This window comes from Akanthomyces muscarius, chromosome 5 (genome assembly GCF_028009165.1).
Source record: "Akanthomyces muscarius strain Ve6 chromosome 5, whole genome shotgun sequence".
In the NCBI taxonomy this organism is placed as follows: domain Eukaryota; kingdom Fungi; phylum Ascomycota; class Sordariomycetes; order Hypocreales; family Cordycipitaceae; genus Akanthomyces; species Akanthomyces muscarius.
In genome coordinates this window covers 361,449-373,243 of record NC_079245.1, presented here as the reverse complement: position 1 = coordinate 373,243, position 11,795 = coordinate 361,449, and the positions used below count along the sequence as shown (strand labels likewise).

Sequence of the window (11,795 nt, the reverse complement as noted above, 5' to 3'; positions counted from 1 at the left end):
CATCTTCTCTGCTAACACCCGCTCTGTAGTGGCAGCAGAGTCTCAGCGGCCACTCAGTCTACTGCACATGGTTGAGAAAATTGCATTGCTTTCAATTTATGTATTTCGAGCAAGGGGCTCGTTTAGAAAATTGAACTATATGCTCACATCTCGTCCTCGCCATCTTTTACTGCCTTGAAGCCGCGTGGTAGGCAGTACGGGGACCCATTGGCCTCATTGAACTTGCATAGAGTCCTCGCGGGGCATGCACCCGCAAACTAGGGTTTTGTCAGCAAAGGTCCCTTTTGATGAATATTCGAAGATGAACTTACAACCCATTGGCCGCTGGTGTTGCATACTTCCCAGCCTTTGTGAGAAGACTGGCATCGATAAGTAGCGGGCTTGCACTTGGTGGTCTCCCCGGACGCCTCTGGTGCAGCTGTCGCAAAGGAAGCCAGAGTGGCAACGGCGAAGACGATGAACTTCATGGTGGTATGTTTTGGAGGCCTTGTGTAAAAAAATATAGTTAATAATACTTGAGCTCGTTTCGGTAGCTATCTTGATTTTATTGAAGGTGTCACTAAAGTAGCAAAAGCCTGAGGGCGCAGCTGGAGCTTATATACCTTGTGTGGCTTCAAGCGAGTAGACGAGACTGCCTTACCAAGCGTCAGCTGAGAAACATGGCTGCAGGACTGAATATTATGGCCTGATCAGGGCTGTATCTTAGGTAACACGTAGAGCTGGTGTATCGGAGGAGGCTTTCCAAAAGATTCTGCAATGCGAGAGAGAATCGTGCCCTCTTGCTTTCACCACTTGAGGGCGCACACCTGTGTCGACCGTTCCGACTGCATTAAATACCACCTTTCAGATTTCGCGTCGTAGTAAGTGAAAATTCTTCGACCGCGGTCGCTAGGTTACTTGGTATGTGAGAATCATCTCGAGATGGAAGTGGAAAGCTCTCATTTGATCTGGAATCATACCCCGAAACCGTGATCCCTGCCTGCTGTGTCGTCGTGCCATGTTTCCATCAGCCGACGACCCGAAATCGAAAAACGCACCGACACAAATCCTTTCCAAATTTGAGACGTCACCCCTGGCTACCTACTCAAGACATTGTTGAGGTGGCGTCCTTCAGCCGGAGCTGAGATGCGCAAGTCGGACAGGATATGCATGGGAGCGGCCGCATCCGCAGCTGAATCCGTGAAAGTGGGCTGCGGCTACCAGTCAGAAAGTGCCAGCCTCGAATCTTCAGCCCTCAAATTAGTTATACGATGTCATGTCTCAGAACATGCATCCGAAGACCCCGTGCCAGAGAGGTGCGGGCGCTTTTGGCGGCATAGTTAGGGCGGCACAGCCCAGGCAGACTGGCTGCTGCCCTTCCTCGTGCAGTGCATTGTATATCATTCGATGATCGCTAATTTGCTAGTCATTAAATCATGCCTATGTTTAGGATTCCTCTATTTTGAGTGCGAGCATTGAGCAGAGACGAAACATGTGACTGGATTGGTTAATTGCGCAGCGAGAGCACGCGTGGACGCCGTTTACACTGGGGATGCCGAGAGTTGGTAGGTTCGAGGCGAATGCTTCTCTGGCGTTCGCAGGGTCAGCAACTATCCGCCTCACCTCCAAAGCACCTCCGACAACTACTGCGCCCAACGCCAGAGACATGACTCGGAAGACAAACGATATTCGCTAATTGTCATTACCTAAACGTCGAGATAGGAAATATGGCCGAACCCCACTATCTTCGACAGGTAACGAATTGAAGCTTTGACCGTTGCTCAAAACGGCAAAAAGTACGATAGCGCGGATATGATTGGCTCGTGGCGAACAGGGATCGACAGGGCCTACACCACCGTTGGTGGACTTTATACGGCCTAGTAGCCGAATGACCTGCCTTTGCAGTTGATCTGATAGACAAATACTATCGTGCTTTTCCGGCTGACGATTTTTAGACTCGGTGATAGCCTTAGTCACATCTATGTCCGAGCCACAGACACATGAACGAGCCTCTGGCGTGGCTGACATCAAAATTACTATTTAAAGAGAGCATCTTCCCAGTCTGGGATGAGTCGCTTGAAAACTTTAGACTTCCTTCACGCTCTCTACATAAATTGGATATCATCACTACAATCTGTACCACTTCTACTGCAACACGCGGCTTCACTAGCAGCCGAACCACATCATGGACTCCCTCAGCACAGGCGTCGTAGCAGATGTTCTTGCACAGCTTTACAAAGAAGCCAGAATTGCTGATTCGTCAATGCGCGATGATGAGAACGCGAAGCACCCCGACGGTGACTGGGCCACCGCGTTCATCGAGTCTGAGATCAAGGACTTGAGAGGCACGTACCAAGGGCTCGCCGGCAACTTCCTTTGCGTGTCGCCCAAGTTTGGACGCCACATGTACATGTGCGCTCGCGCCGCCAAGGCCAAGCGCATCATCGAGTTTGGCACCTCTATGGGCGTCTCGGCCATTTATCTGGCGGCGGCCCTCCACGACAACGGCGGCGGCCAGCTCATCAGCACCGAGCTGGAGGCGAGCAAGGTAGAACGTGCCAGGGCTAACATTGACGCCGCGGGCCTGACTGACTTGGTCGAGTTTCGCGTTGGCGATGCACGCGAGACGCTGGCGCTTGGCGTCGGTGGCAAAATCGACTTGGTGCTGCTGGATGGAGCTTGGTCGCTGTACTTACCGATTCTCAAGCTGCTGGAGCCGCATTTGAGTACGGGTGCGGTGATTCTAGGCGATAATGCGGCGGACACGCCGGGCGGGTATATCGAGTATGTGCGCGATCCGCGCAACGGCTACATTTCGCTGCCGCTTGAGTTTGGCGAGAAGCAGGGCAATGAGTTTTCAGTAAGAACTCGATAGGTAGTTAGCTTAGACACCAGTTAACATGCGAGACACTAGTTCATTATTGACATTGTTTAAATGGTCTCAACATACGAACCGGTGAGTTAAAAAAACTGAAATCACGAATAAGTACTAGTTATTTCAGACGGCTAGCGCCTCAGCAAAGACGGACTAAAACGTTTAACTACCTATAAAACACCTGCTGTTAGGGCCTCCTCAGGGGTGAGGCTCTACGTAACATTTGCCACTAATACGAGAAAAAATGGGCTGTTCATAGCCTTGCCCGTGGCGACCTTTCGACATCAAGCCTTCTCATCTCCTGCATATTCCCGTTCTCCTCATACGCTTCGACGAAGAAATGATGCCGATCCTATGTGCGCTCGTCGCGCTGCTGTCGCTGGCCAGCGCGACGCCGTTCCAGAGCCGTACCAGCCGCAACGGCTCCGACGAGACCGCCATTGAGATTCTCTACCCACGCAACGAAACGTACAAGCTTGCGTCGCCACTGCCCATTGTGCTGGGCGTGGCCAACCTCCCGCCCACGGCCGTCCTCGGCAACTACACACTTCAGTGGGCTCTTACGGGCTTCAGCGCCGAGGATATTCCCGGAGGGCTGATTTACGGCCAGGGCATGTTTTGGCCACGCAACGAAACTGCTCCGTCTGGCAACCAACCGCTCATCTTCGCCGACTTTGTCGATTTGAATGAGCAGTTCAAGCACCAACGATATGATTTCCGCGGGCGCCTAGAACTCAGCGTCTACCTCTCGTACAACGACAGCCAGGCGGAAAATGACGTCTGCCGGGCACGCGACAACGGCAACACTCTTGGCCCTTTCACCGATGTGGCCACGGTCGGGTTTCGCTTGGACGAGGGCGATGGGGGCAAGTTCCAAAACACGGACGCCGTCGACATTGACCTACGGCAGGCCACGGGTTGCCCAGCTGTCGGGGCAGCGGTGGCGGTGACGACGACAACGCCGTCGGTGACGCTCGCGTCGGGAACGCCACCGGGGGCGACGTGTCTACAGCCGCTGGTGACATCGACACTGACGCAGCGCAGCGAGTGCCCCTTTACGGTGGATGCCAGCATGGCGAGCAGCATCTCGAGCAGCGTGTCGGTGCTGATGATTCCGCCGCCGACGGAGTCGCTGCCGACGTATACGTCGAACCGCGCGGCGAAGATGCCGATCCAGACAGGCGGACTGGCGGCGGCGGCGGGTATTGCGGGTGCCATGATGCTGTTATAGGCGATGACTTGGACGGGAGCTACGACCTTTGAGAAAGGGGCCGTTGATGCTCAGATGCTAGCGAGACCCATCGGGTAAGCGGGCATGTATATATGTAAAGAGAAGCATTTCGCGACTCACCAACTGCACTGGCAGCCGACGATCTGCAGTGACGGCATTGTCGAGGGCCGGCGACGGGTGCGCGGGGAGTGCTATCGATCGCACAACGGTCTCTGGACAATGCAGCGCTCAACGGCGGCATGTACTTATACTTGTAAGGCGCAAGCTTTCATTTCGGCCACGCCGCCTCTTGAATGCTCTCGTGAGTTGCCGCCTTTTGTACATGTTTATCCTGTGTTTTTAAATTTTGTTCATTCCACTCGCATGAGTAACCTAGAATTTCCGGATCAAGTGTGATGTGTCGCTTTGTACTTGCCCGCCGTCAGACAGTGTTTAGTGGCAATGCTACAACCCTACCGGCGAAAAACATATACCCATAAAAGTGAGCATAAAGCACAGGTAATATTAAACAGAATAATGGTAAATCTAGCTGAGAAGCGCAATTTTGCCGGACCTTGGCGTCATGCGGGTCTACTCAGCAGCACACTTACAGCACTTCATTCACGAGCCGGTCCATCGCTGTGGAGAAGAACTAAGTTATCAGTATCGCGAGAGTAAGTGGCGCGTAGATATATAGTAGGCGGAAAGAGCTGATATTTGGACCGTATAGAGCTGGAGCAAAGTAGTACTGTTCTGTCTATTATTTCGAGTACGATGGGGGCCCTTAATACCAGGATCAGTAGATAAACAAGAAACTCGGAAAAGTTGCCAGCGGAGACTCTCAGTCCGTCGTCGGACTTTTGTCCCTTGTTGCAGTGACCTAGGGGGGTTCCGGCACAGCTGGCGGAGTGGCTGCGGAATGCATCCGCATCCGCTCCAGCCGCGCTCGAGCAAGACTGCTCCTACGTACTGCGCTCGGAAAAGTGCATCGTTTTCTCCAAATACTTGCAGTACCGAAAAGCTGCTGAGAGACAGAAATGCAGTCCACATCCCAGCCAGCCGTGAAAAAAGGCGCGCCCGCGAAGGCGCAGCCTTGGTTGCCGGAAGAAGCAGCGCAGCCCTCGACACCATGCGGCACTGAGTACAGCAGCACGCAGCCGCCGACTACCAGCCACTTCGGATCCTATGACCCGCTCCTCGACTTGCATCAGAATGAAATCATTCGTCTATGCCAAGTGTACGAAGGCGAGATTGGAGAGGTGCACCCAATTCTTGATATCCAAGGGATTATTGCGCATGCCAGACATATTACACCTCGATTGGCACCTGCAGTGATACTGTCCGGAGAGGCTCGCGATGAAAAAACCTTTCAACTGAAACTAATTCTGTGCTGCGCACTACTTGTGGAGAACAGTGACCGTAGCGGCCACGCTAAACGGTTGTTTGACAGCATAGAAGAGATAGTGAAGCAAAAGATGGCACAGGTTGTCTGCGACGTGGTCAACCTACCCTTCCTATGTCTGCTTGCAGGCTATCACTTCTTGTCCAACGATACAGTTATGGCTTGGCGAGTTAGTGGGCAGGTTGTCAGACTTTGCGTGGAATTGCGTGTGCACAAGATAGAAGGCACAGCTCAAATTCATGACGCGGCGACAAGACAGTACACACTCAATTGTTTCTGGTCGGCACTTGTTATGGAACAGCTGTGGGGCTTTGCGACTCATCTACCGTGTACTTTGCGAAGTGAACAGATTGATCCGGAGCTACCAATTCCAGTGAGTGAAAAGAATGCCTACCACAAGAGTGGACGTCTCTGACTTCTTTGTCCAAGAACGAGCATCCGTTTGTCCGGACAATGATAGCGTACACTCATCTTGGCGCCAACAGTCGGGCGGCGTCTCTGAGTGGATGTGGTTCGGATCAAGAGATCCAATTGGCAGATATCGATCGTCTCGACCGCGACGCTTTAGAATGGTACCAGGATGTGGACAGAAAGCTGCATAACACCGACCCGGGCGGGCAACACGAACTCGTGCAAACGCCGTGGTATACACCACAACACCTGAGAATGTGGATGTTCTTGAGCCTTTCCCAGGTAAGTCTGCATCTTGATCGTCGATAATATCACGGGTTGTAACCGTCACAGCTTCGTATATGGGTGTACTCTGCAGTCCTGCGGAGCCCAACAAGCATCATGCAAAACCCAGAGCGGGCATCAATCGTTGTTTCGATTGCCAAACAGACCATCAAACAGTTATCTCGACTCAATAACGCTGCAGACTCGCAGCGCAGGGCGGCGCTGTTTCTGAGCGAGTTCCTCACCTCTTCGATAGCCGTTCTGTTCCTAGCGTCTGTGCACAACCCGGCGGTGTACAGTGCAATCTGTCGGGACGACTTCTACACTGCTCTTAACTTGGCTGGGGGTTTGCCCGACGACAGCTGGGCATCGAAGCGCCTTTGGCGCACAATTAAATCTCTAGAAGAGGGTGCATTAAATTTGACTTGAATTGCTTCAGCGTTGTTAGAAATATGCTAAATGGTAACTGCCGAGTTTCTTTGACCCGTGCATCTCTCATGAGACAAATTGCCGCCTACTTGTGACACATGAATGACCAATTCAATGATTTGAATTTTGTTTTCTTTAGAAATAGCTTTGTCCATTGAACTACTTGGTAATAACTCAATGGCCTGTCTATGTCCTAAATGTCTGATACTTTCCAAAATAGGCCTCAAGTGACACAAAAAACTCATTTGACGGTGAGCTCTGATTGAACTATGGCAATCCTTCCATCTCCAAACTTATTCGTCATTTGTCTTTCCAACACTGATCCATCAAAGTCTTCATTGTCATCGGCTTTAGACTCGGGAACATCTCGTTCAAGGAGTCTTCTCCGGGTATATTTGCTACGCCCATGGTCATCCAGAGCTCCATTATTGCCATGGCCTGAACTTCCTCTCTCGAAACATAGCTATACATAGCGCGATGACCAGGAAGCTCCGTGATTTCCATTCTCTGAAGCTTCTCCACGTCATCGTACGCTACGTCAAACTTGGTGCCTAGACAGAAACTGTGAGCAGCATTCATTTGAAATGTATTGGAAAGTGCAAACCTCGAGCTTCTTCGGCAAGTCTAAGGACCTCATTCCATGTCATTGTGTCCCCGATGACTCGCATTTCCCTTGGCCATTTGTCGAGGCTGAGGGCGGCCACGACAAATTTAGCGACGTCAAAGCTGTAAGTAAAAGTTACCAAGTCATTGCCTGATCCCGGGATCGCAGCAGATTTGTTCTCAATGTCGATAATAATTGTCCATGGCTTCAGATAAGACTTGAGCGAGGGCGAAAAGTAATCCATGAAGACACCATTAGCGACGACTGCCCACTCGAGATCAGTCTTCTTCATCTCGTCAAGGCAGTTGAAGTGCGGCTGTAGGCTTGGAATACCTGCCGCTCTGTGACTCGTGTTAGTATGTCGCGGGCCGTATGTATACTCGTGAGATGAAACTCGTACTCAGGGGGGTAGGGGGGGAGAAATGCGCTGGGGATGAACCTCTTCGTGACGGAAGAGGCATCTGCAGCTTTAATCAAGTTGAACTGCGCAACGGCGAGCGATTCACCGTCCGTGGAAAGGGTACAAATGACTGTGTGGACATTGTTTTGCTGCAGCATCGCAGTGAGGCTCTCCACGTCAGAGTAGTCTACCTCAACGACATCGATGCCGTTTTCCGTATTCGATTTGGCCTATCATTGTACAATATTAGCCTTAATATTCAAGCTCTTGCGTGATGTTCCGTTCGAATTACCTTTCGACTGAGTATGACGGCATCGTGACGACCATCAGCTACGGTGACTTCGGCAATGGTACGCCCCAGCTGCCCGCTGCCACCGGCGATGGCGACTTTCACCATGCTGGTCTTTGGATGGATGTAGATGCTGAGTGAGGAAAGATGGTGATTGCTGTGAAGGCTAGAGTGGATGATAGGAGGAGCCAACCCGCGTCTAATATATACGTGAGAAAATGCGCACAGCCTCAGCTCCATCCTAGGTATAAGTTAGGTTTCGGAGTTTGTATCTAGGTCTCGGCTCTCCCGCCACAACTGACCAGCGGAACTCGGCGCGTTTCCGCCTCTCATAACCAGGGGTTTCTGCGGGGAGCTAGGCACATGGCGAAATCTTGGTGTTCTAGCTCCGCTAAGAAGCGAAAATCCGAGCTGTCAAAGTCGCGTCTTAGTTCCGTTATGCCTCCAGTAAGTGCTACCGGACTGCTGATGGCATAGTGGCGTCTGATGCGGACATGACGCTGCCGCACTTGAGAATCGGACCAAGTCGGTAGACAAAGCGGATTATGAAAGGCTGCGGAATCTCCCGTTTCCCCGCCTTGGCCGATCAAACAGGCTTTCAAGCAAAGAATGTCCGTCTGTTTGAACTGTCGAATCTTTGAGAAACGTGGGCAGTTCTTAGCTACCACAGCTTCATTGACATTTGTCTAGCTTGGCCAGTCGTTGGTTCGACGTGGCAGGAACCTCGACATTGTCTGTCGTCTTTGTGTGGCGTAGCAAAACGCTGGCCGTGCAGCTTCTAAGCCTAGGATCTGGCAAATTTAGCACTTCTACCGTAGCATGGTGCATCTGCGCTATAACGCACGAAGTCATCATCCGCCCTCCCTATCGACACCATCCTACCTAGCTATTCCATAGACAGCACGTTGTAGCGGGCTAACGGAGCTCCAAGAATAAGAGCTAGAGCAGTAAGTAAAGCGCGCCTGAAAGTTGCTGTGCGGTGCCTTAAAGCGAATATATTTGAGTCCCCGAGAGCAGCTGTAGCCTGTTGCCCTGCGGAATTAGTTCATATGCACCACTAACTAGACCTAGCGATGTGAAAGCATTCTGCGTACTTGCACATGCTATTCGCGGAAAGTGTTCCGTGTCCGGCGACAATCCCCACGCTCCGCCGGCATCTATCCACTCCACATCTTGCCTTGCAAACTCCACGACCATACCGTTGTGCCCCCCAACGTTAGGTTTTCGAGAGTAGGAATCGCCTACTGGACCCAACTCCGCAATGTTGGTGAAAACTGAAGCAGATAGTACCGAGGATATAAAAAACCAGCATTTCCGGTTCCCGGGTAGACTGCTGCTGTCGAGGCAGATTATGTTGCCTAGCATATGCCACACGCCGACGGTCCCATCTATAAATAAGACGGAAGCATCGGGCAGCCAAAGGTACATTTATCAAGTAGACCATCGACACTGTTCCACTGCATACCATCATGTCGGGCACAATCATGCAGAGCCGACTTCTCGCCTTTATACTTTTGCTTGCTTTACCGGCTACAATCTCTGCTACTCTTCAATGCGATTTGACATGGCAGCCGCCTCGCACGCATCCTAGTAAAGATCCTTTTTACAACGTGCCGGCCGGCTATGAAAATGCCAGCCCCGGAACAATCTTGAAGTCTAGAAGGCCCCCATCACCGCTCAGTGCATTCGCAGCACGCCCAAACAAACTTGAAGACAGTCATCAGATCCTATACAAAACCATTGACAGCCTGAACCAATCCACCGCTACAGTCGCCACAGTACTAATCCCTTCTAATGCTGACTATGGGAAGGTACTGTCGTACCAGATTGCCGAAGACGCCGCCACAATTGATTGCGCCCCGTCGTACGGTCTCCAACTGCCGTCAGCTACGGATACAGTACTCGGTAACATGGCAACCATGGCCGAGATTCTGATGATTGAAGCCGCGCTTGACCAGGGTTGGGTGGTAGTAGTTCCTGATCATCAAGGCCCGAAAGGCGCATTTTTGGCCAACGAGCTAGCCGCACACTCAACACTCGACGGTCTCCGAGCCGCTCTACTCTCTGGTAACTTTACCAAAATTGAGGCAGATGCCACAATCGCTCTGTGGGGATACTCTGGCGGCGGTCTTGTGTCCGCATGGGCAGCCGAGTTGCATCCAGTCTATGCGCCAGAGCTGAAGATAGCCGGCGTTGCAGTGGGTGGTATTGTTCCCAACATCACCACGGCAATAACGTCGATGAACAAAGCTCCATATGCAGGACTCATTCCATCAGGGATAATGGGCCTGTACAACCAGTATCCGGAATTTGCTCAAGTTGTGAATCAACACCTTTTGCCGCGTTACCGACCGAACCTCGAGAAAGTAACGCAACAATGCGCTTCAGCCACGGTCGCACAGTTTTTCTCCGACGACATAACCGCAATTTTCGACAATCCGGATTTATTCCACTCCGATTCGACCTTTATTGAAATCTTTGATGCGAATGCTTTGGGAAAGCGTCGTCCGTCTGCCCCACTCTTTGTGTATAAGTCAGTTGACGACGAGATCAGTCCAATCCAAGATACAGATGTACTGGTAGACTTTTATTGCGGCAAAGGGGTCTCGGTACAATATCTACGGGACTTGGGATCTACTCATGAGAGCCTTGGTATTCTCGGTGCACCCAGCGCATTGCAGTGGCTGAGGACCGTCCTGCATGAAGAAGGGCGGCTGGAAGGTTGTTCCAGAGCCAATGTGCGGTCCGCGCTGTTAGCACCGAACGCAACTACTCTGCCGTACTACATCATCGATGGTCTGCTAGGCATCCTATAGAGCTAGAAGGAATCAATCACCCGATGGAGCTCTAGAAATCCCTGAGCATGGACAGACAGCAGGCCTAGCGCCTGACGGTTCGTGCTAAACATCTTTCTTTGTTTTCTAGGTACATCTTTTTCGCTGCCATACACAAGCAAGAACGCACTTTTGTGTTGGTTTTAATCTTTGATACGCTCCGAGAAAGAGTTAACGCTACGAGTTCATCATGCCAGTCGCTACTTTTTGCTGTATCGCGGAGGGAATACACGACCCTAAGGTTCTACAATAGAGACCGGTATGAAGTGAAGCCTGACCTTGCTTATGTTAGAAACTCGTGAAAAATAATGAATTACCGAAACAAGGGTTCTGTGCCTCAAGAACCGTAGCAGCTGCATCTTGTTTGCGATTGCCTGCTTCATGAGCGCCTGGACTGTGCTGAGACGCTAGCCGCCAAGCTCGCTGGAGCTGCTCACTTACTCGCTTGAGAGCTGGGAAACACTGCTTGCGGCTCACAGATTATATATTGTTGAAAGTAGGCGTTCGATAGCGGTCTAATAACAGAAGAAGACAGATTGAGCGTTATTGTTAGTTATACGCGCAAGCGAGAGCATGCCGTCTTATGGCTGGACAGTGAGCCAGCAGTGTTTACAGGCGAAAAGCTGTGACTGCTAAGTTAGTGGGAGCTCTCCGTGTGCGGTACCCAGTTATAGGCTATGTATCCCACTGGCAGCTCAGTCCAATGTGAGAGCTTCAGTGCTGTACCGATAGCTTTCTCCCCTCCCCTTTTTTCTGGGGGTTTCTTGTCTTTTGAAATCAATACTGAGCCATTTCTAGCTGCTACTATTGCATATCTATACCGGAACATTGTAGCCTTGGTGTGCCACGACCCGCGCTGCCAGTAGTTGCACAAATGCCGCGGATAGTATCCAGCGTCTAATACCTTCTATGTAATTAGCTAGAGCATAAGATCATTGTCTCGCAGTCATCCACTACGACGTGATGATTGATGTGCAGTGCAGAAAGACCTCCAGTGTCCAATCGGAGCCTTGCATGGATACACGTAATGGTACGCGCGGCATTATTTTCGTGTCTGCAGCCTCGTTCTTGTGGCTGGTCCTTCAACTGCTATTTTCG

At 51.4% G+C, this 11,795-nt stretch overlaps 5 protein-coding genes across 5 annotated transcripts; 3 read left to right on the top strand and 2 right to left on the bottom strand.

The window, feature by feature from the left end:
- Positions 1-143: 143 nt before the first annotated feature.
- On the bottom strand, positions 144-467 carry LMH87_009366 (uncharacterized protein; the record flags this gene model as incomplete). The annotated part of the gene is made up of 2 exons (XM_056196347.1): positions 144-257; positions 312-467. 2 exons carry the CDS (start codon positions 465-467, stop codon positions 144-146), a joined length of 270 nt encoding a protein of 89 aa, XP_056053504.1.
- Positions 468-2,164: 1,697 nt separating this feature from the next.
- Positions 2,165-4,085, top strand: LMH87_009365 (uncharacterized protein; the record flags this gene model as incomplete). The annotated part of the gene is made up of 2 exons (XM_056196346.1): positions 2,165-2,839; positions 3,114-4,085. 2 exons carry the CDS (start codon positions 2,165-2,167, stop codon positions 4,083-4,085), a joined length of 1,647 nt encoding a protein of 548 aa, XP_056053503.1.
- A 1,016-nt stretch (positions 4,086-5,101) lies between these two features.
- LMH87_009364 (uncharacterized protein) lies at positions 5,102-6,570 on the top strand (the record flags this gene model as incomplete). The annotated part of the gene is made up of 4 exons (XM_056196345.1): positions 5,102-5,323; positions 5,816-5,839; positions 5,896-6,159; positions 6,211-6,570. The coding sequence occupies 4 exons, from the start codon at positions 5,102-5,104 to the stop codon at positions 6,568-6,570; spliced, it is 870 nt and encodes a 289-aa protein (XP_056053502.1).
- A 300-nt stretch (positions 6,571-6,870) lies between these two features.
- Positions 6,871-7,971, bottom strand: LMH87_009363 (uncharacterized protein; the record flags this gene model as incomplete). Its single annotated transcript, XM_056196344.1, has 4 exons — positions 6,871-7,121; positions 7,175-7,515; positions 7,575-7,804; positions 7,867-7,971. The coding sequence occupies 4 exons, from the start codon at positions 7,969-7,971 to the stop codon at positions 6,871-6,873; spliced, it is 927 nt and encodes a 308-aa protein (XP_056053501.1).
- A 1,361-nt stretch (positions 7,972-9,332) lies between these two features.
- On the top strand, positions 9,333-10,679 carry LMH87_009362 (uncharacterized protein; the record flags this gene model as incomplete). Its single annotated transcript, XM_056196340.1, has 1 exon — positions 9,333-10,679. The coding sequence occupies one exon, from the start codon at positions 9,333-9,335 to the stop codon at positions 10,677-10,679; it is 1,347 nt and encodes a 448-aa protein (XP_056053500.1).
- Between the last annotated feature and the right edge of the window lie 1,116 nt (positions 10,680-11,795).